Source organism: Caenorhabditis elegans, chromosome II (genome assembly GCF_000002985.6).
Source record: "Caenorhabditis elegans chromosome II".
In the NCBI taxonomy this organism is placed as follows: domain Eukaryota; kingdom Metazoa; phylum Nematoda; class Chromadorea; order Rhabditida; family Rhabditidae; genus Caenorhabditis; species Caenorhabditis elegans.
The window spans coordinates 981,112-1,001,566 of record NC_003280.10 but is presented as its reverse complement, the minus strand read 5'-3'; the positions used below and the strand labels follow the sequence as shown (position 1 = coordinate 1,001,566).

Sequence of the window (20,455 nt, the reverse complement as noted above, 5' to 3'; positions counted from 1 at the left end):
TGAATTCTAGCAGCGCTGTCTAGGTCTAACAAGGTGGGAAGGGCGGGCGATCTCTTCCAGCCACCACCCCACCTGCTACTCAACAGGTCCATCTATACAACCCTCATTCTTATTAGAGCAACATGGCTGCAATTTCCTTTCCCTTACTCCAACTTCCAAACTTTGCACTTAACAAGACTCTGAAGCTGATGTGCGTGGTACCTCAGTAAGATCCAACATTCCTTCTTCGGTAATAATTTTCAATTTCAGCCTATATCTATCAATTATTTCAAAGAAGGCAAAGCGATGCATCACAGCGGTCAATGAGAAGCCGCTATATGTGCATATAAACAAAGCATCTTCGATTTCATTACGGCTGACAACAAAATCGTTTCAAAACTTTGAGTTCATTATTACACCTGGTCAATCGGATTTGGAAATTCGCAAATATATAACTACTAGGCCACTTTTCAATTCATATCTGTCTACAAATCAATGTGTACTGGGAGTTACCGCAAAACAATGGATTGAGCTTATTGCTCAAGTTTTTATCCAAGATAAAGGTGTTTTGCTGAAATTGCAAAATTCGAATAAATTCAACATCAAAGAAATTCAGTATTATACACGAGAACTGAATATTGTAAGACTGAAAATTGAATCTTCAGAACTTCAAGACACTCAACTTTCCAAAATGTTCCCTAAAGTTGAAGAGTTGACAGTTACCAGGGACAAAATTCCCAGCTCCATTTTGAGTCGGAACTTCAAAAAGTTGCGATTTGACGATATCAAAGTTTCACTCGACAATATTTTAATATCCAACTGCTCCAGTTTCCTAATTTTCCTGCAAACTCTCCCCGACAAAGACTTAAACCGCTTCATGAAGCTCTGGATCAAAGAGTCGAATCCTAACCTCAAAACATTCGAAGTCTGTTTCCCGGACTATGAACAAACTGGGCTCGATGGAACCATCCTTTTCAAGGGTATCAGGTGTATTGATTCTATTAAGCATGGAGAAGTGACCCGGAAGAAGTTCAAGAGGCATGATGGGACGACGGCGCTGGTTTCGGTATTTGCAAGCACTTCGTTTCATTTTTGTATGACTGTTGTTGGTTGATGTTTTTTTTTTCATTCAATAAATTTTCTAACTGATTGTTATAATTGGTGTTTTATATCCGAAAAAGTTCGACATGAAGCCTAGCTCCTAACAAGGAAAGGCTCTGAACTCGTTATTGGACATCGTTACGCCATTGTATACATTCGATAGAGAATAGTTACGGATGATCCCTCCAAAAAATTTAGCTGCTTCAGAGCAGGTTCGACCAAGTTACGACATTTTGAAAGTGCCAAAATACCCCTTTTTAAAAATTCCAAAAATTCAAAACAAATTGTTTTTTTTTCTAAAAGTTGATATAAACGTTTTCAAATAGTTGAAAATGATGGAAAAATCATACCATACAAGTTTCAGTTCATAATTCTCAAAAAAACCCTTGAATTGGTCTACATGAACATCTTCTTTTTGGAATTTTTCTCAAGATATGTAGATTATTTTAAGGGTGTTTTTGAGAGTGATGGGCTAAAACTTGTATAATATATGTTTTTTACTATTTTAAATCGATTACAACTATTTTTTATCAACTTTCAGAAAAACAATTTTTTAGTGAAAATTTTAGATTTTTTTCAAAGGGGGTGCATCAAGGATTTTTTTTCGGCAACGTCAAAATGTCGTAACTTGGTCGAGTTGAGTAGAAAGCTGAGCCAAGCTTGAAATAGGCCTGCCCGAAAAGAAGCCAAACTTTGGTCAACTATTATATATAGTTTTCTTGTTGGAGATCCGATTAATATGCTTAGGCTCTGCTCAATAGAATTAATGATACACAGGAGGCCTAGCAACTGACCTTTTCCAGCCACACCATTCTTTGTCTGAATCTCTTCTCTCTCCCTAGCTGCGCAGTCTACAAGACCATTTATCTCCTTCTCCTTGTTTTCTCATCGACATGGCTGCCGTCTCTTTTCCAATTCTCCGTCTCCCGGAATCTGCGCTGCAAGAGTCTTTGAAATTGATGAGCATGAGGGATCAGTAAGTTAAAAAAAACTATTTTTACGTTTTTTTTTACATTTTATTTGTTTCAGGTTAGCTGTATCAGTTCTCTCGAAGAAAACAAAACGACTTATTACATCAGTTGTGAATAAAAATCAAGCCATCGGTTATGTAGAAATGACATCATCAACATCAATTTTGTTAACACTTCGGAGCAGATCGTTTACTTCTTCAATCAAATGTAGAAATACGCAAATATTTAAACAACAGATACATAACTACATACGTAGATGTTCCAGGATTTACTGAGAAACAATGGTTCAAACATATTACTGATGTTTTCTTCAGGAATCCGTATACATTTTTGAAAATCAGATACTCAGCAGGAAGAAGTATTGAAGAGGTATTTGAATATACAAAGGAACTGCAAATACAGGGTTTGAAAGTTGAGTACTCTTTAATTCAAAACTGCGAGCTTCTCAAACTGTTCCCATCACTAATATATTTAACCGTTTATGGCCAGGATCCACTTCCAAAATCTTTCCTCAATCTGAGTTTAGAGGGTCTAGAACTTTATTACATTGATGTGACACTCGACGAGCTTCTAGCTTTAAATCACTCTGAATTTGCTCTAAGCACTCAGAATTGTTCCGATAATGATATACCGTATATTCTCTATTAGTGCTGCATGCCGCTCTAATTTTCAGAGCCTTCTCGATTGCAGCTCTATTAGAGACTGCCGTTCTACTGGAGACTGCCGCTCTAATTTTCGAACGAGTTTTTTTTGTTTTCAGGAGTTTCAATTAATGGTGGAGTAGAAATAACAATTTTTCATAAATGAAAAAAAAATCAAAGAAAAACAAACAACAGAAAAAAAACAAAAATTATCCTACGGAAATGATAGAATTGTCAGACTCGTTGCCTTCTTCTTGACTTTCATCGATTCCAATATCCTGCACGAGGTCGACGAGAGAATTTTCTATACGCGTGCTGTTGAGAAGATCCAGACCCGACGGAATCGATCCGTTTGGTGCAAAACAGTGAACCTGATTATCTTCACTTCCATCTGTAGCGATTGTCAAGGCGCATCCTTTAAAGGATTTCAAGATCAAATCCTTTGGAAGATCATTCCATGCGTTTTCAATCCATTCCAAGTATTGGAGCATTGACGGCGGACGCATGTTGTTGCTTTTTGTGAAGCTTTTCTGTCCATGCACCATCCAATCCTCATAACTTCGACGAATGCTAGCTTTGAAAGGAGAATTCCAGTAAACGTCGGGAGCCTAAGCGAACAATTTATGTACCGTTTCAGATGATGATCATACCTGTACAAACTTTGTGCATCCACCGGGAACAACTGCTGTATCCACTTTCAAATTTTTGAGCACTCGTTTTGTTGCATCACTGATATGGCATCTGAATGCGTCCCAAGCCAAAAGTCTTTTTCCAAAAAAAGGAGGCCCGATGATAGTGTTCAAGTAATCTTCTGTCACTTCATCGTTGAAAAACGTTCGATTACACCAGCTCAGTTGCAGACTGTTCTTGAATCTTGCGGCAATTTCTTTGTCAGGTCTGGTACGAGGAAGGAGCACATATGGACGGCACTTATATCCATCGGCTCGAGCAGTTAGAAGCACTGTAACATGCATCTTTTCATGACCTGTCGTCTTAACTGGCACCTGAAAGAGTATTAGACAACGTTTCATCATAGGGTGACTGAAATAGAAAAAAAGAGTATTAGTTTTTCCCACCTCTCGAGCACCTTTTTCGTTCAAGGTCAACGAGTTCGAAAAGTCCAAATAAACAGCAGTCTCGTCCGCTGCAAAAATGTGAGTATCTGTATACTTGTTCTGGAGTCGCATTTTTTCCACAAAAAGAACGTAATCAACGATTTTCTTGGCAAATTCATCAGGCTCTTTTTGACAAGTTGTAGTAGCTCGTCGTGTACTGAGGTGGTGCCTACGCATGAACTTTTGGAGCCAGCCGGTCGACGCCTGAATGAGAGTTGAATTTCTTTAACAAAGTACGCAGTTTGCTACCTTGAAGTCATCCTCTCCACAAATTTCTTTAGCTTTTTGTCTGATTAAATTTCTGCTCACACGGAATTTTTTCTCTCGTTGATCCCGAAACCAGCGAAGCACACTTTCGTCCACGGTTTCGCGTTGGACTGGTCGGCCACCACCTTCTAAACGTTTTGGAGCTGTTTTATTTGTAGATTTCCTATAATTCAAATATATAACTAAGCATTCACAAATCAGCATTTTCAAACTTACAACTGAGACTCAATTTTGGTTTTTTGTGCCACCCAGTCTTGAATACACTGTCTGCTGACCTTCAGATCTCTTGCTGCTTTGGTTTTGCTGAACTTCGAAGCATATTCAATTGCTTCTAGCTTGAATTTCAGACTGTGAACTTTCCTCGAGCATTTTTGAGCACCAGTTGTCGAATTGCTTGGCATTTTCCTTCAAAATTACATGTAAAGTTTTAATACAAGGATTTCAAACAAAAAAACCACGTAAAACAATTGAAAAATGTTGAAAAAAAAGTAAATAAACTGAAAAAAATTCAAAAAATAAGCTGAAAAGCAGCGGCGGGTCTCGCAGCGAAAAGGGTGCCGCTCTATTAGAGACTGCCGCTCTATTGGAGACTGCCGCTGTAATTTTCGGAAATGCCTGTTGGGTGCAGCTCTATTAGATACGCCGTTCTATTAGATACGCAGCACTAATAGAGAATATACGGTAAACCTCTTCCTGAAACATTGGATAAGGGGATCAAACCCAAACCTCAAAAGTCTCAATTTATATACATCGAATGAGGAACAAGTGTTTAATAGGGATATTTTCAAAGGTGTTGATGGTATTGAAATGTTGAGAGAAAAATTGGAACGATTTTTTCCGACCAGACAAATGTTCGAAGTCAGAAGACGTGATGGAACGAAAGCAATCTGCGAGGTTGACTCATCAAATCCGCTATATTTTTCTATGCAAGTCTATTGATAGTTTTTAATGTTTTTCTGTGGAATAAAGTGTGATAAGCAATACTGTCCAGTTCTACAATAAAAAATAAACGATTCATTTTAATGTCAAGAAATCTTACATCCGCGTAGTTATTGAGGTAGTTATTTCAGAGACTCATTACAAATCCTTATCTCATACCAGGAACTGTTTCAAGTCATGGAGATCTGCAATCTACTCTACTTGACCTCATCTAGAAATTACACTTTTCGCTTGGCTGTCTGAACCTCTCGTCTATCTTCCCACGCTAGATGGTCCTGCCATCTGCTCCATCAACTCACCTAACGGACCATCTATCTAATTCTTTGTGTTTTCTCATCGTCATGACTGCCGTCTCTTTTCCAATTCTCCGTCTCCCGGAATCTGCGCTGCAAGAGTCTCTGAAACTGATGAGCATCAGGGATCGGTAAGTTTCAAATCACTTCATGATCGGTTTCTAACTTTCCAACTCAACTTTGTTTCAGGTTATCCGTATCAGTTCTCTCGAAAAAAGCAAAACGACTTTTTACAGTTGTGAATAAAAATCCAATCACTGCTGTAGTAAGCATGACATCAACATCATTTTGTTTTAACAGCAGACCGTTTCAACATTTTCAATTTGTTCTCAATTCCGACAAATCAAATGTAGAAATACGCAAGTATTCAAGAAACGGATACAAATGGACATATTTAAATGTACCAGGATTCGCTGAGAAACAATGGTTCAAACATATTACTGATGTTTTCTTTAGGAACCAATGTACGATTTTGATAATCGAAAATTCACCAGGTAGAAGTATTGAAGAAATATGTGAATGTACAAAGAAACTGAAAATAGTAGAATTGCGAGTTGATCACTCTAAAATTCAAAACTACCAGGTTCTCGAACTGCTCCCGTCACTAAAAAAGTTAAAAGTTCGTAGCCTAGAAGGCCCAAATCCTAAATCCATCCTCACTCAGAGTTTAGAAAGTATAGATATTAACAGTTTGAATGTGACACTCGATGATCTGCTAGCTTTAAATCACACTGATTTCACACTACACACTCAGAGTTGTTCCGATAGTGATATGAATCTCTTCCTGAAACATTGGATCAAGGGATCACACTCCAATCTCAAAAGTCTTGCAATATTTAAATATATATATAGTGATATGAATCTCTTCCTGAAACATTGGATCAAGGGATCACACTCCAATCTCAAAAGTCTTGCAATATTTAAATATATATTTAAATATATATATTGCAAGACTTTTGAGATTGGAGTGTGATCCCTTGATCCAATGTTTCAGGAAGAGATTCATATCACTATCGGAACAACTCTGAGTGTGTAGTGTGAAATCAGTGTGATTTAAAGCTAGCAGATCATCGAGTGTCACATTCAAACTGTTAATATCTATACTTTCTAAACTCTGAGTGAGGATGGATTTAGGATTTGGGCCTTCTAGGCTACGAACTTTTAACTTTTTTAGTGACGGGAGCAGTTCGAGAACCTGGTAGTTTTGAATTTTAGAGTGATCAACTCGCAATTCTACTATTTTCAGTTTCTTTGTACATTCACATATTTCTTCAATACTTCTACCTGGTGAATTTTCGATTATCAAAATCGTACATTGGTTCCTAAAGAAAACATCAGTAATATGTTTGAACCATTGTTTCTCAGCGAATCCTGGTACATTTAAATATGTCCATTTGTATCCGTTTCTTGAATACTTGCGTATTTCTACATTTGATTTGTCGGAATTGAGAACAAATTGAAAATGTTGAAACGGTCTGCTGTTAAAACAAAATGATGTTGATGTCATGCTTACTACAGCAGTGATTGGATTTTTATTCACAACTGTAAAAAGTCGTTTTGCTTTTTTCGAGAGAACTGATACGGATAACCTGAAACAAAGTTGAGTTGGAAAGTTAGAAACCGATCATGAAGTGATTTGAAACTTACCGATCCCTGATGCTCATCAGTTTCAGAGACTCTTGCAGCGCAGATTCCGGGAGACGGAGAATTGGAAAAGAGACGGCAGTCATGACGATGAGAAAACACAAAGAATTAGATAGATGGTCCGTTAGGTGAGTTGATGGAGCAGATGGCAGGACCATCTAGCGTGGGAAGATAGACGAGAGGTTCAGACAGCCAAGCGAAAAGTGTAATTTCTAGATGAGGTCAAGTAGAGTAGATTGCAGATCTCCATGACTTGAAACAGTTCCTGGTATGAGATAAGGATTTGTAATGAGTCTCTGAAATAACTACCTCAATAACTACGCGGATGTAAGATTTCTTGACATTAAAATGAATCGTTTATTTTTTATTGTAGAACTGGACAGTATTGCTTATCACACTTTATTCCACAGAAAAACATTAAAAACTATCAATAGACTTGCATAGAAAAATATAGCGGATTTGATGAGTCAACCTCGCAGATTGCTTTCGTTCCATCACGTCTTCTGACTTCGAACATTTGTCTGGTCGGAAAAAATCGTTCCAATTTTTCTCTCAACATTTCAATACCATCAACACCTTTGAAAATATCCCTATTAAACACTTGTTCCTCATTCGATGTATATAAATTGAGACTTTTGAGGTTTGGGTTTGATCCCCTTATCCAATGTTTCAGGAAGAGGTTTATATCATTATCGGAACAATTCTGAGTGCTTAGAGCAAATTCAGAGTGATTTAAAGCTAGAAGCTCGTCGAGTGTCACATCAATGTAATAAAGTTCTAGACCCTCTAAACTCAGATTGAGGAAAGATTTTGGAAGTGGATCCTGGCCATAAACGGTTAAATATATTAGTGATGGGAACAGTTTGAGAAGCTCGCAGTTTTGAATTAAAGAGTACTCAACTTTCAAACCCTGTATTTGCAGTTCCTTTGTATATTCAAATACCTCTTCAATACTTCTTCCTGCTGAGTATCTGATTTTCAAAAATGTATACGGATTCCTGAAGAAAACATCAGTAATATGTTTGAACCATTGTTTCTCAGTAAATCCTGGAACATCTACGTATGTAGTTATGTATCTGTTGTTTAAATATTCGCGTATTTCTACATTTGATTGAAGAAGTAAACGATCTGCTCCGAAGTGTTAACAAAATTGATGTTGATGATGTCATTTCTACATAACCGATGGCTTGATTTTTATTCACAACTGATGTAATAAGTCGTTTTGTTTTCTTCGAGAGAACTGATACAGCTAACCTGAAACAAATAAAATGTAAAAAAAAACGTAAAAATAGTTTTTTTTAACTTACTGATCCCTCATGCTCATCAATTTCAAAGACTCTTGCAGCGCAGATTCCGGGAGACGGAGAATTGGAAAAGAGCCTAAAAGTTTTAGCCTGAATTTTTAAACCTGAATTGTTAAGCCTGAAAATCTGAAACAACTGAACCAATAATTTATTCTGAATAAGCCGAAAGATAAAACAAAACTACTATTATAAAACGTATTAAAAAATCAATAAAAAATCAAAGCGATTGTTCAACTCTCATGACCAAAATGACCTTCTCATCCTCCACACAGTAGTCAAGCTGCAAGCTTGAAGAATTTTGCATCGGGAATTCAAAGCACGGCTTGTAGTGTGACCACCTAAAAATAAGGAAAATAAAAATATGATGCTTCAGCTGTGAAAGATATGAACTCATCTATAGAAGATCGGAATTCGGAATCCCTAGGTGGAATCCGATCTTCCATAAGTGGAATTTGATTTTTCAACTGTGAAAACTTTATGCTTTGAACAAAAAAAGATTCCACCTGTGGTAGATCGAAAATCGGACTCAGTAGATGGGATCTGATCATCCCCAGGTAGAATTTTATTATTCAGCTATTACCAATCGGATTTCACCTAAGGAAGATCGGAATTCGGACTCTATATGTGGAATCCGATCTTCCATGAGTGGAATTTGATCTTTCAAATGTGATAACTCGGATTTAGGATTACTTACCTTTTATCCACATAGAACTTTCCCTCGAACTTCATCTTAACATCATCAACGAACATCCTCGCCTCCCGAAATCCTTTCATCGCAAAAATGAACACTGATCCAGCTTCCTTCTCGGTCTTCCCCACAGCTCCATTCCACAACCAGCAATCAATAAGATCTGTGAGGAACTTTGAGTCGATCTTAAATTCCACGTGAACTCTCCGACTCTTGAGCGCACTCAAGTCCATACGCTCGTTGATAATCAGCTTCTCCGCTGACTGGATCAGTGGGACCTCGAAACTACTGGTACGAAATAGCTCCAAAGACTTGAAGCTTGAATTTTGGAAGTTTTCACCGAATCTCCGCAGAACATCGGACGCGTCTTGATCTTTTCCGATGACCAAATGTTGAACGTGAAACTTGAAAAACTTTGGGAAACCGGGGAAAATTAAATTTCCATAAACCAGCGTCCCAACATACAAAACCGCTTCCCAGGCTTGACGCAGAAGCTTACAGACCAGGTAAGCCAGCTCTTTATTGTTCTGCGGTTCGCTGACGGTTTTTGCGTAGAGGTTCCCATTAATCCAGAGCTGAATGTGATTGGTAGTGCTTCCCAGCTTGACTGGCGTCATCTTCAATTGATAGGTCGTTCCGTTGATTTTCACACAGTCCCCAACAAATTCCAGGCGGTTTAGAAAGCCTGGAGTGACTTTGAGAACATTGCGAAGAGATGGGCATTGCTCGTGGAGTTGGAATCTGAAAAAAGAAGCTTAGTCTTTTGGTTAAGCTCAGGCTTAGGCTTAGAGCTCAGGCTTAGACTTAAGCTTAAAAATTTACTTTAAAAAACGAACCTCGAATTGTAGTCCAAATGCTTGAGAACCGCCTTCGAACTTTGATAGCTCAAAGGTTTTGAGTCGATTTTAAGATAAGAACCGATCATTTTAAAAAGAGAGATAGAAAAATGTAAGAAGATTGAAAAATTGGATAGAATGAATAAGAAACAAGTGAGCGGAAGAGACACTTATGGTGCGTCGATTAGTGTTTTGCAGCGCCAAAGACAGAGACCACTGCATAGGTCAAAAAGATACAGTCTCCTGGGCGTCGAATTGCGGTGGAGCTCGCTTGCTGCGCGTTGGCGCAGCCGTGAATTTTCGAACTAAAAATTTGTAAAGTAGGATTATACAAAATGGAATTCCAAAAAAAAAAGAATCAAAATTCTATTGAAAAATGGAGGACGCCAGTCGTTTTCGAAAATATCAACTGGAAAAACACCACACTTGTCGAGAAGGTAATGACAAGGTAACCCTAGAAAGGAGGCTGAAGGAGACGTCACAAATCGGCCAGCAGTGAATTTTACATTATTGGATAGTTAATTTCATAGGGTTGTATCTTTGAAAATTTTGATACTGTTAATACTGAAAATAACAGCTCAACAAGTTTATTACCAGTGACAAATAAATCTGCAATATCTACATAGAGAAACAATTATATGAAAAGACTTTAAACTTGAACTTATTTTATTAGATAAAAAGCCCAGCAAATGTTTGGGGGTTCAGGGCTGAAGCTTTGTTCTGAAGCTTGAAATTTCAAAAATATAAAGAAATGTGTCTGCTCAACAATTTTATTTCATTTGACTTGAGCAACTAATAAGCTTTGCGAAGCTTAAGCTCGGGTTTTTCGAACTTGAAGGTCGCAGATCCAAGTGTTACCAGATTCTTTTACAACGTTGAACCAGAGTTCCGAAAAAAAGCGTGATTTGATTTTCAGTGGCTCGGGAGAAAAATCGATTAATCTGAAATTATGTTTCAATGGGGAGATAGAAAATCATCTTCTTTCATCTACCTCTGATTTTCCTCAACTAGATCAATATAGTTTGTCCTTATGGCCTTCCACAAAACTCGTGCTTCTTCCTCCAACATTTCACAGGAAGAAATTGAAAAATGAGTTCCAATCTCTTTGCCACGGGTCAACCAATAATCGATCGCTTTGATTAGCGTTGCCGGGGAAACGTTCACCTTCTGGATGTGCACTCTAAGATTTGGAAGTCTGTGGAAATTTCCGTGGATACCGATGATTCTCAGATCCTTTGCTGTTTGGATGATATGATGGTTGAACAAATCATCCGAAGTGAAGAACTGTTGCACTAGTTCGAGGGATTCCAACGGGTAGCTAGATTCATCGAGGCACGGAGCAAGTGTGCTTAGAACCTGCTTAATTTCATTATGGACTTCCAGCTTCTTTATTCTGAGTTTAACATTTCTCAGGTCCCACACTTGTCTTGAAAAATAATTTTTGAACTCCATCCTGTTGACTTTGACTGGTAAATTGCGGTTTCCCAACACCTTTTCGTACAAATAGATGAGAGCTTCTCTGTAGTCTCTGGAACACGTGGCGCATTTGAGAACAGGCAAGTGCTTAGTATCACGAAGACCATAGATCAGTGTGGCATCTCTTTCCAATTGAATAAATGTGTTTTCTGGCTTTCCTATATTAATTCTTTGAAGGTGATAAGTGTGCGAGTTGATTTTCAAGCCATAAGTGCCAAAAGAAAGGGTATTGATCCTCAGGGGCGTGCTTTTTTCGATTTTTTGGAGTGATGGGCAGCGTTGAGCAAGTGCAATTCTGAAAGTGGAAGCCTAGAGTCAAAAGCTTAAGATTTCTATAGCCCAGTTAACACAGGAAACAGCCTAAAGGCTTGAAGGTGGAGTAGCGCCAGTGGGGAAATTGCTTTAAAACATGCCTATGGTACCACAATGACTAAATATCATAGTAAAAAAATTTTTAAAAATTTTCTAAATTTTATATGATTTTTTGAAAATTGAAAAATTCTCGAATTGCATCAAATTCCTATTTGAATTACCGCCATTGGTTCGATGTTCGATGGAGTTATTTTAACTTTTATTTATTAATTTTTCTTATTTTTGCTTGATTTTTCATGTTTTTTTTTGAGTAATTTTACTGGAAATTTAATGAAAAACTCAAGATAAATGTTAATTTTTCATTAAAAAGCGGGCGCTAAAGCCTAAATCTTTGAAATAGATTATTTCAGGCTCAACGTCGTTGAAAAACGTGCTCCCTCTGTTTTCAGTTATTTTTAGTGAACAATCTACATTTATCTTGAATTTTTCATTAAATTTCCATTAAAATTACTCAAAAAACATGAAAAATCAATCAAAAATAAGAAAAATTGATAAATAAAAATTAAAATAATGCTAGCGCGCTCCATCGAACATCAAACTATTGGCGGTAATTCAAATAGGAATTTGATGCGATTCGAGAATTTTTCAATTTTCAAAAAATCATATTAAATTTAGAAAATTTTTTTGAATTTTTTTACTATGATATTTGGTCATTGTGGTACCATAGGCATGTTTTAAAGCAATTTCCCCACTGGCGCTACTCCACCTTTAAAAACAAACAGGGTCTAATGCTCAGAAAAAAGATTTAAATACCCTAAAGCCTATTGAGCAGGGGCTCACCTCAAATTTGGGTCCAGCTGACGGTGCACAGCTCTTAGACAGGGATATGTCAGCGGATTTGAGAACTTTTGCTTTTCGAATAAAAATTCAGATCCATCGGTTCTCGGTGTAAACTTCAGAAGCTTGGGGGATGTCCCGTGTTCTGTAAAATGAATAATTTTCAAAGTCGCATTAATACTTTACTCAATTATTTTCCAAGAAGCTGAGGAGTTGAAAAGCCGACGGTAGGCTCTGAAAGGTCTTCGTAAGGTGTTGAGTTGGTGCATAGCAAGTGTCTGAAAATATGTAGAGGGTCTTCTTGTCTAGTCTAGCCAACATGCACCCTCTACTCTTTACATTATCTCTCGGAGAGAGGTCCCATACACCTGTCGAGGGTGAACAGGCCACTCGGAAAAAAGGGTTGTAGAGAAAGTGACGTCATAAACAGCCCAATACAGTATTTTCTCATTAAGAGAATGAGTCCTGCTTCATTCTAAACCAAAACTTTTGATAAAAGGATAGCAATTTTATTCAATCAGGAGATTTTAAAAAAATAATTAAAAAAAAACTATTACAGACTTCGAACTTCAAGGTTGCAAATCCACTCGTAACCAGATCCTCTTCTAATACTGACCCAGGTTTCTGAATAGAAGCGTGATGGAATTTTGAGCGGCTCGAAACAATCATCCGTTCTGAAATAATATTTTGATAGGAGGAAAGATGGAAAATGACCTAACACTTCTTGCCAGAGGTGTGCGGCAAATTTGCCAAACTTGCCGAGCTCGGCAAATTTGCCAAATTTGCCGCACACCCCTGCTTCTTACCTTTGAGTTTCTCTAATTCGGAAAATAAATTTATCCCGTATGGCCTTCCAGATATCACGTGCTGCATTCATCCTTGTAGCGCTCCAAACAAATGAGAACCTAGTCCCAACTTCCTTGCCAATGTCCAACCAGTGATCGATCAATTTAATCAGCTTTTCGGATATGAAGCTAATATCCCAATTTGACTTTATGAGGTCTAGGTGAACTCTAACTATTCGAGTTGAAATTTTGTGAATATATTGGGGGAACCCGTTAATTGTCAGCAATTTTGCTGTCTGGATAACTTGATGGTTTAGCATACCGTCTTTTTCCCACCCCATCAAAAACTTTGGAAGTCTGAGACACTTTAATGGGAAGTTTGATGGATCAAGGTATAGAGCTATTGAGCTCAGCAATTGTGTTCTCCCAGTATAGTCATCAAGTTCCAGCTCACTCACGCTGAGCTTCAGATTCCTCAGGCCCTCCAAATATACAGTGTTACTATTGATATCCAACTTGCTCACTTTGATTGGGATATTCCGGTTCCCCAGCACTCTTTCGTATAGATAGGCAACCGCTTCCTTTCGATCTTTGGAACTAGTGGCCCATTCGATACTGTCGGTATCATTTTCAAACCCAATATATGTGCCTGGGCTGCAGTTCGTGAATGGTCGGAGTTGGTGCGGCAGCTTTTTTCCATGGAGCTCTCCACTTTTGATATACACGTCGTTTGTGTTGATTTCCACAATTTGGAGGTAATATTTGTGTGAGTTGATTATTAAACCCGAAAAATTCACGGAAAGCGTTTCGATTTCTAAAGGGGTGCTTTGGTTGATTGATCGAAGTGATGGGCATCGTAGAGAAAGCTCGATTCTGGAAGTTGCCATTTTGCCGATTTGCCGAAAATTTTCAATTCCGGCACTTTGCCGATTTGCCGGTTTGCCGTATAGACTATGGGGCACAAGAGCACTGCAAGCTTTTGGAGGTTAGTACCAGGAGTGTGCAGCAAATCTCAAATTTTGCCGAGCATTTCGAAATCAGCCGAGCTCAGCAAATTCGGCAAATCTATTTTTCAAAAATTAGCCGAGCTTGGCAAACGGCAAATTCGGCAAATTTGCCGTACACCCCTGGTATTGACTATGGGTGCATAAGAGGAATGGAAGGTTTTGAAGGTTAGCATCAACGCTCAAAATTCTGCTTACAATTGGGGCTCAAGAATTCGAAAGCTTAGTTGCTCAGAAATTTCACTGTAAATGGGTACCTCTAACACAGTAAAGTATGTACTTTGTTAATTTTTCAAAAGAACCTAGTAAATTACTTTTTATAATGCACTTTAAAAAATCTGCGAATATAGTTTTATTTAGAAAATTTTAATTTTGCCAAAACTTTTTGTTAGTACTATATTTCATTGGTTTCTGATTGGTTTTTCTAATCATATAGCAAGTTTTTAGCACAATTTTTTTAAACTTGTTGCAATTACAAATGAGCAGAGCAAATGAGCAATTTGCGACGAAAACAATCTTTTTTTTTTTAAATTTTCTCAAAGAAAAACTTTTGAAAAAAGTGAAAAAAATTTTTGATTCCATTTTTGATGAAACTCTAAAAATAAGTTAATTGTGTTATTTTCCATTACAAAACTAACATTAAATCTTACGATTCTCACTGAGAATTTTAAAAAGTTGAAGTATACTTTGAGTTTTTCAGTTAAAAACAGTAGATTTACACATACAAACTGTTATATCTCAAAGAAAACATGGAATATTTTTTTTTTTAAATAACAAAAACATTCCCATAAATTGAACTTTCAGAAAATATATTTGGCATTTTTGTAGCTAATCAGGTTCTTAAGTTATGCCAGTTTTAGGGAAAGGTACATGTTTGCCGCCCGCTCACCTCAAATTTGGATCGAAGTTAACGAGCACAGACTTCAGGCATGGATACGTCATCATCTTTTGGCTTTTTGTGAAATGTTCACTCTTGCTGAGAACCTCTGGGATGCCAAAACTGGAAGTTTTTTCGGAAACAGTGCTGAAATTTGAGGAAGTGCTAATATAGGAATCTTGGGGTGATGGGCATCGTTGAGAGAGTTCATCTCTGAAAATTCGAATATTTTGGCAATTAATACTTTTTTAAAAATTTTAACCTGGAAGGTTGCCAACATTTTGAGCTAGAAAATATAAATTCATCTGCTTCCTCAGTTAGCTGCTCGGTGAATGATTTGTTTTCTGAATAAAAAAAATTAGTGTTCAGAACGTTTTTTTTTTTGGAAAAAGCCTTCCCACCTATTTTTCGAGTAGTTAAAGAGTTTAAAAATCGGCGGAAAACTCTAAAAGGCTTCCGTAAAGTATTGAGTAGTCTCATAGGAAATCTATGAATAAATGCCGTCTTCTTGTGTTACTCTAGCCAACTTACACTCTCTCCAGTTCACCACTATTTCTCGGAGAGTGAACAGTGCGGACCCGTACACCCGTCAAGAGGAGAATGGCAAGGTCACCCATGAAAGTGACGTCATAAATCTCTCACACATGGTGTTAGGCTGTCTCATTACAGTTTGATCTACAAAAAATGCGGGAATATTTTTCCAGAAAAATAGTGACGTCAAACCAAAATGTGAGCTCAGGTAGTCAGCCGAGATTTGAGATTCAAAGCAGGGGTGTGCGGCAAATTTGCCGTTTGCCGAGCTCGACAAATTTCGAAATTTGCCGCACACGTCAAAAATTTGACAGTACAATTTTGACTAAACCTATTGATTTTTAGCCAAAAATTTAGTAAAATGACACAAAATTGAGCTATTTTGATGCTTAAACAGACATACTACGCGGAACTTATTCAGAAACCAGATGTGTGTTAAGAATTCAGTAGTTTTGGTGCTCCAAAAAACATAAAAAAAATATCAAATTTTTCCGAGTTTGTTAAGCACGGCGAATTTGCCGAATTTGCCGTGCTCGGCAAATATTGAAAAAAGAGATTTGCCGAATTTGCCGAGCTCGGCAAATTTTGAGATTTGCCGCACACCCCTGAATTCAAAGTTGTTAAAACTAATAAAACAAAGGCTCAACAATTTTATTCAATCTGAGTTGTTAATGTAAAGTAGGAAGATCTTCTGCACTTCGAACTTCGAGTTCGCAAATCCACTCGTCTCCAGATCCTTTCACAACGCTGAGCCAAACTTCCGAAGAAAAGCGTGTTCGGATTTTCCGTGTATCAGGATAATTAATAGGCCTAGCCTGATAGCCTAGAGCATCTAACCTCCGATTTGCCACGATTCTATTGTTATAAATAAGTATTCTTTGTGATCATCCAGAAACTCCGAGCTCCATCCTCCGTTGTACCGAAAGAATTAATTGTAAAATGAGTCCCAACCTCTATGCCGTTGTTCAACCAATGTTCGACCAATTTAGTTATCATGAACGAGAATGTCGGATGCTTGAAGTGTACTCTAAGATTTGAAATTCTCTGGACATACAACGGAAAACCGTTAATTCTCAGTACTTCCGCCGTTCGGACAACACGATGGCTGAACTTTTCCGACCGATCCCACAAGAAATGCTCTTAGAAAAATAGATTAAGATCCTCGAACTCCCAAACACATGTGTTACCAAATACTCGTTTAAAACTAAATAAGATTGTTGACGTTGACGACTTCATCGGTATGATCGCCGGCTCAAAAATAACAACTGCTCCAAAAATTTCTTCTCATCTTTGAGAATTGAGATTAAGAGCATATGATACTCAGGAAAGATACTAAAGGTGAAAAAGTAATTCAAGGTTTTATTAAATTTTAAAGTTATATAAAAACGTAAAAAAACCATTTTCAAAGTGATCCAAATAGCTGCACCACCCGTGACGTTCTCCTCTTGAAGCCAGGTACCTTTGAGCACAACTTATCCACACAGAAATTTCGATACGGAATATGTATATAGAGCATGATAAGCGTGGAAAACAGGCCGTGGGCTCCGATGGTTATAAAACAAAAATTGTTAGCAACTTGGTTGTAGATCAGGAAAACCCGGGAAATCACCAAATAGCACAGTGGGATCAAGAGTATGGCAAGTGGGATGCAGGTTTGGATGTTCAGGGCTCGTAGGAACTGCTTTTGCATTTTTATAGTTTGTGGGGATAGGGAGAGCTCCTTGCTTTGGGCGCTCATATTTTTGTAGATCAAAAATGTGAAAATTCCGGATTCCAGCAATAATAGGGTCGACATAAAAAAGACGGGTAGTACTATAAACCGGAAATCTGTGGCTAGAACGAAGATTTTTGAGGTTTGGAGCTCTTTGGGGAGCTCGGGGAGCATCTGAAATTAGAAGTTATTTTTTCTCGGGCCTGTGAGACGTCGGCCGCTCTAACAAAATTACCTCAAAAACCTCCTGCAGCGCCTGTTTCTGGTCTGGAACATAATAATAGGCTGGATAAAAGTACACGCAAGCAATTACGTAGTTGAGTACTAAAAATGTAATTCGAAAGTGTCGCCACCAGTGTCCACGCACTCCAAATAATAAGTAATATCGGTTTTCCAAAATTGTCACTATGGAGACGCCGAGGACTGGAAAATTAGTTTTTTGAACTGGAAATTCGAATACCCCGTCAAATTCTGCTCCGGGAGCACTTTTCAAATATTTTTTAAAGGTGCAGTTATGGCTCAACTGATAAGAGGGATGACTTTAAGCAATGGGTCCTGGGTTCGATCCCCGTGGGGGCAAATTTATTTTTTCTGGGCTTGATTTAAATTCTAGACAACTTAAAACTCAAAATTCAAATTCCCCGCCAAATTCTGATCCGGGAGCCTATTTTAAAATATTTGAAAAATTGGAGTTATGGCTCAACTGGTAAGAGGGATAACTGGTAAGAAATAGGTCTCATGTTCAATCCCCACTGAAGCCAAACTTTTTTATTTCATATTGTATTCAATAAAAGAACTTACGCCCAATAAGCACCCCTAATAAAAACGCCTGGCATCTCACTGGAACCTCGAAAAAGTTCAAAACTCCCAGTGGAAATCCCGCCAGCGCGGGGTACAAAAAGTATGGAATCGTGAGCAAACTGATTCCCAAATCGAGTCCAATGCTCCAAAAGTGTAAGTTGAACATTTGAAATTTCACGGATTTCATAGAAATTGGAGTTTTAAATAAAATACAAAAAGTTGCAAACAGGTGAATAGGGGTTTCAATTGATATTAGCAGGTGGAGAGCAAAAGCTTGAAAATCTGGGGTAGCAAAATATGAGGAGAAGTTCATTGCTGAAATTGGAATGTCTGAAAATATATAAAGGTTAAAATTTCTCCATCTGGAAATAGTTCCAGCCCCTGCTAGTATTCCAAAGATTAATTGGATTTTATATTGTTGACTTGAAAGCCACAAAACATTGGCTCAATCAATCAAATTTTGTCAGAAACTTAATAATTTCTGTTGATCTCTTTTTCAGAAAAATTTTGATCTACGAATTCAGAATTTGTCGATGAACTTTGGGACCAGAAGCTGAAACTACATAGACTGCAAGAAAAAACTAAATAAAAAAATTTAGCCCAAGTGGGGGTCGAACCCTTGACCTGTTAACTACAAGCCATCCCTCTTACCAGTTGAGCTATAACTCCAATTTAAAAAAACTTTTGTTATGTGCTCCCGGAGCAGAATTTCCCGTGGAATTCGAATTTTTCACTGAAAACTGTCTAAAAGTTGTTTTTTCGTCTGATAAAAAAATTATGTCACAATGGGAATCGAACCCTTGACCTGTTAACTACAAGCCATCCCTCTTACCAGTTGAGCTATAACTCCAATTTTTAAAAACTTTTGTTATGTGCTCCCGGAGCAGAATTTCCGAGGGAATTCGAATTTTTCACTGAAAATTGTCTGAAAGTGGTAGTTTTTTGGCTGATAAATAATTTATGAGTATATTTTATTTGTTTGTGCATTACTCAAAACAAAGAATTAACAATATCAATCTAGTCATCGCCTTTCCACTTTCATTTTCAAAATCCACCTATTTCCATCGTGAAGTTTCTTGATGACCACTTTGGAAGTCTCGTTCAAGTCCATTGTTATTCCATCGGCGTTCACGGAGTGTCTGGACACAAATAATTTTCAAATTTAGAAAAAAAAACTCACCCAACGCTCCTCTACATAGCCTGAACATGCAAAATTCTAGCGGCCTGTACGGTTGGGTTATTAGTAGTTGTGAAGTTTTCCAACCGGAATTTTATCGTGTTAAATGGCAGACTGGAATCTTCAATTATCGAGCAAACGGTTCCCAAGTTGTTATAGATGTTGGTATCCAGAACCTCCAAAATTTTAACGTTAAACTTGACGGTGGTCGGAATCCGAAGTATGCTTTTACAACCAATGGCGAGCTGGTTCACTTTCACATTACGTCCTCCGAATAGCTTCCCAAGCATATACTTCAAAGCTTCATGCATTTTTCGTTGATAGCTCAGAACTTCAACTCTTCTTCCCATCTTCAGTCTTATCAGACTATTCCTAGTAGGACCGCGATTAAAACGTCTGACATTGACTCGACGTCTAATTGGAGCAACTCGCACGTTAAGCCTTACTTCATTCGGATTTTCCTCGAGTTCGCTGGAATCTTGATTCCCATGTTCGTCGATATCGAATTTGAACTGTCGATTCTCATCGAAAACAACCAATTCATATGCAGCTCTGTTCACCGTTATACTATGACCTGTCAATTTTAGGTAATTGATGCACATAGGCACCGACTTTTCCAGGTTTTGGATTGAAGGACACCCGGTGAAGAGTTGGAATCTGGAATTGAAATTGTTTTAAAAAAAAGAAGAGGCTTACGGCATGTAGAAGAGATGCGGTAATACGCCCGCGCTTTTCTTAACAGAACACCTAAAAATTATGTGATCTGAGGCATTTAGAACACTAAGGGGGCTGATAACTCAATATTAGTCAGTTAGTTAGTCATTAAGGTTTTCTAAAACCCGAAAAATTGATATAAACTCACCTCAAACTTGGGTTCAAATACTTTAACAAGGACTTCAATGCTGGGTAGTTCAGATGTCTAAAATTGGACATGGTATGCGCAGGTGGGGCAGAAAATAAAGACCCCGTTGCTGCTGTTCTACCGATCCAGCTCATCTAGAGGGACACATCTGTTGCGCGCGAAAAGAGAGGGAGACGGGGCTCACGCTGCACTTTGGAGAGCAGGTCCAGAGGAATTATATTGGTGACTTCTTGTTCATTCTAGCCTCTCAACACTCGAGCCAAAATTTAAATGCTCAAAATTTTCCTAAAGTTAGGCTGAAACT

General features: G+C 37.9%; 8 protein-coding genes and 2 pseudogenes across 13 annotated transcripts; 3 read left to right on the top strand and 7 right to left on the bottom strand.

Moving 5' to 3' along the window:
• Window positions 1–115: 115 nt before the first annotated feature.
• Window positions 116–1,125, top strand: fbxb-30 (F-box associated domain-containing protein). The gene is made up of 2 exons (NM_061480.5): window positions 116–205; window positions 250–1,125. Exons 1-2 carry the CDS (start codon window positions 123–125, stop codon window positions 1,091–1,093), a joined length of 927 nt encoding a protein of 308 aa, NP_493881.2. The 5' UTR covers window positions 116–122; the 3' UTR covers window positions 1,094–1,125.
• Window positions 1,126–1,973: 848 nt separating this feature from the next.
• fbxb-29 (F-box domain-containing protein) lies at window positions 1,974–2,405 on the top strand (the record flags this gene model as incomplete). The annotated part of the gene is made up of 2 exons (NM_061479.4): window positions 1,974–2,056; window positions 2,110–2,405. 2 exons carry the CDS (start codon window positions 1,974–1,976, stop codon window positions 2,324–2,326), a joined length of 300 nt encoding a protein of 99 aa, NP_493880.2. The 3' UTR covers window positions 2,327–2,405.
• A 2,949-nt stretch (window positions 2,406–5,354) lies between these two features.
• F45D11.11 (F-box domain-containing protein) lies at window positions 5,355–6,279 on the top strand (the record flags this gene model as incomplete). The annotated part of the gene is made up of 2 exons (NM_001318288.1): window positions 5,355–5,437; window positions 5,496–6,279. 2 exons carry the CDS (start codon window positions 5,355–5,357, stop codon window positions 6,277–6,279), a joined length of 867 nt encoding a protein of 288 aa, NP_001305217.1.
• On the bottom strand, window positions 6,196–7,036 carry F45D11.7 (F-box domain-containing protein; the record flags this gene model as incomplete). The annotated part of the gene is made up of 2 exons (NM_001318289.1): window positions 6,196–6,895; window positions 6,954–7,036. 2 exons carry the CDS (start codon window positions 7,034–7,036, stop codon window positions 6,196–6,198), a joined length of 783 nt encoding a protein of 260 aa, NP_001305218.1.
• Window positions 7,037–7,377: 341 nt separating this feature from the next.
• fbxb-28 lies at window positions 7,378–8,274 on the bottom strand (annotated as a pseudogene). The gene is made up of 2 exons: window positions 8,258–8,274; window positions 7,378–8,204 (listed from the first exon to the last, which is right to left on the bottom strand). Coding segments are annotated over exons 1-2 (844 nt in total).
• A 113-nt stretch (window positions 8,275–8,387) lies between these two features.
• fbxc-42 (F-box domain-containing protein) lies at window positions 8,388–9,967 on the bottom strand. The gene is made up of 3 exons (NM_001381319.1): window positions 9,779–9,967; window positions 8,949–9,683; window positions 8,388–8,592 (listed from the first exon to the last, which is right to left on the bottom strand). The coding sequence occupies exons 1-3, from the start codon at window positions 9,865–9,867 to the stop codon at window positions 8,472–8,474; spliced, it is 945 nt and encodes a 314-aa protein (NP_001367607.1). The 5' UTR covers window positions 9,868–9,967; the 3' UTR covers window positions 8,388–8,471.
• Window positions 9,968–10,420: 453 nt separating this feature from the next.
• On the bottom strand, window positions 10,421–12,830 carry fbxc-39 (the record flags this gene model as incomplete). 2 transcript variants are annotated; one of them, NM_061475.5, is made up of 4 exons in its annotated part: window positions 10,421–10,719; window positions 10,770–11,549; window positions 12,407–12,548; window positions 12,594–12,830. In NM_061475.5, the coding sequence occupies 4 exons, from the start codon at window positions 12,670–12,672 to the stop codon at window positions 10,590–10,592; spliced, it is 1,131 nt and encodes a 376-aa protein (NP_493876.2). The 2 variants fall into 2 exon arrangements, with proteins under 2 accessions (NP_493876.2, NP_001305216.1); NM_001318287.3 differs by lacking the exons at window positions 12,407–12,548; window positions 12,594–12,830 and having other exon boundaries at window positions 10,590–10,719; window positions 10,770–11,230.
• Window positions 12,831–12,896: 66 nt separating this feature from the next.
• Window positions 12,897–15,564, bottom strand: fbxc-40 (F-box C protein; the record flags this gene model as incomplete). 3 transcript variants are annotated; one of them, NM_061474.8, is made up of 5 exons in its annotated part: window positions 12,897–13,077; window positions 13,210–14,061; window positions 15,082–15,282; window positions 15,332–15,413; window positions 15,471–15,564. In NM_061474.8, 5 exons carry the CDS (start codon window positions 15,547–15,549, stop codon window positions 12,957–12,959), a joined length of 1,335 nt encoding a protein of 444 aa, NP_493875.1. The 3 variants fall into 3 exon arrangements, with proteins under 3 accessions (NP_493875.1, NP_001370529.1, NP_001305211.1); NM_001383782.1 differs by having other exon boundaries at window positions 12,902–13,077; window positions 13,210–14,157; window positions 15,471–15,541; NM_001318282.3 differs by lacking the exons at window positions 15,332–15,413; window positions 15,471–15,564 and having other exon boundaries at window positions 12,957–13,077; window positions 15,082–15,137.
• A 1,438-nt stretch (window positions 15,565–17,002) lies between these two features.
• On the bottom strand, window positions 17,003–18,425 carry srh-274 (Serpentine Receptor, class H; the record flags this gene model as incomplete). The annotated part of the gene is made up of 3 exons (NM_061473.3): window positions 17,003–17,485; window positions 17,547–17,734; window positions 18,113–18,425. 3 exons carry the CDS (start codon window positions 18,423–18,425, stop codon window positions 17,003–17,005), a joined length of 984 nt encoding a protein of 327 aa, NP_493874.1.
• Window positions 18,426–19,131: 706 nt separating this feature from the next.
• On the bottom strand, window positions 19,132–20,285 carry fbxc-16 (annotated as a pseudogene). The gene is made up of 3 exons: window positions 20,152–20,285; window positions 19,293–19,946; window positions 19,132–19,251 (listed from the first exon to the last, which is right to left on the bottom strand). Coding segments are annotated over exons 1-3 (908 nt in total).
• Between the last annotated feature and the right edge of the window lie 170 nt (window positions 20,286–20,455).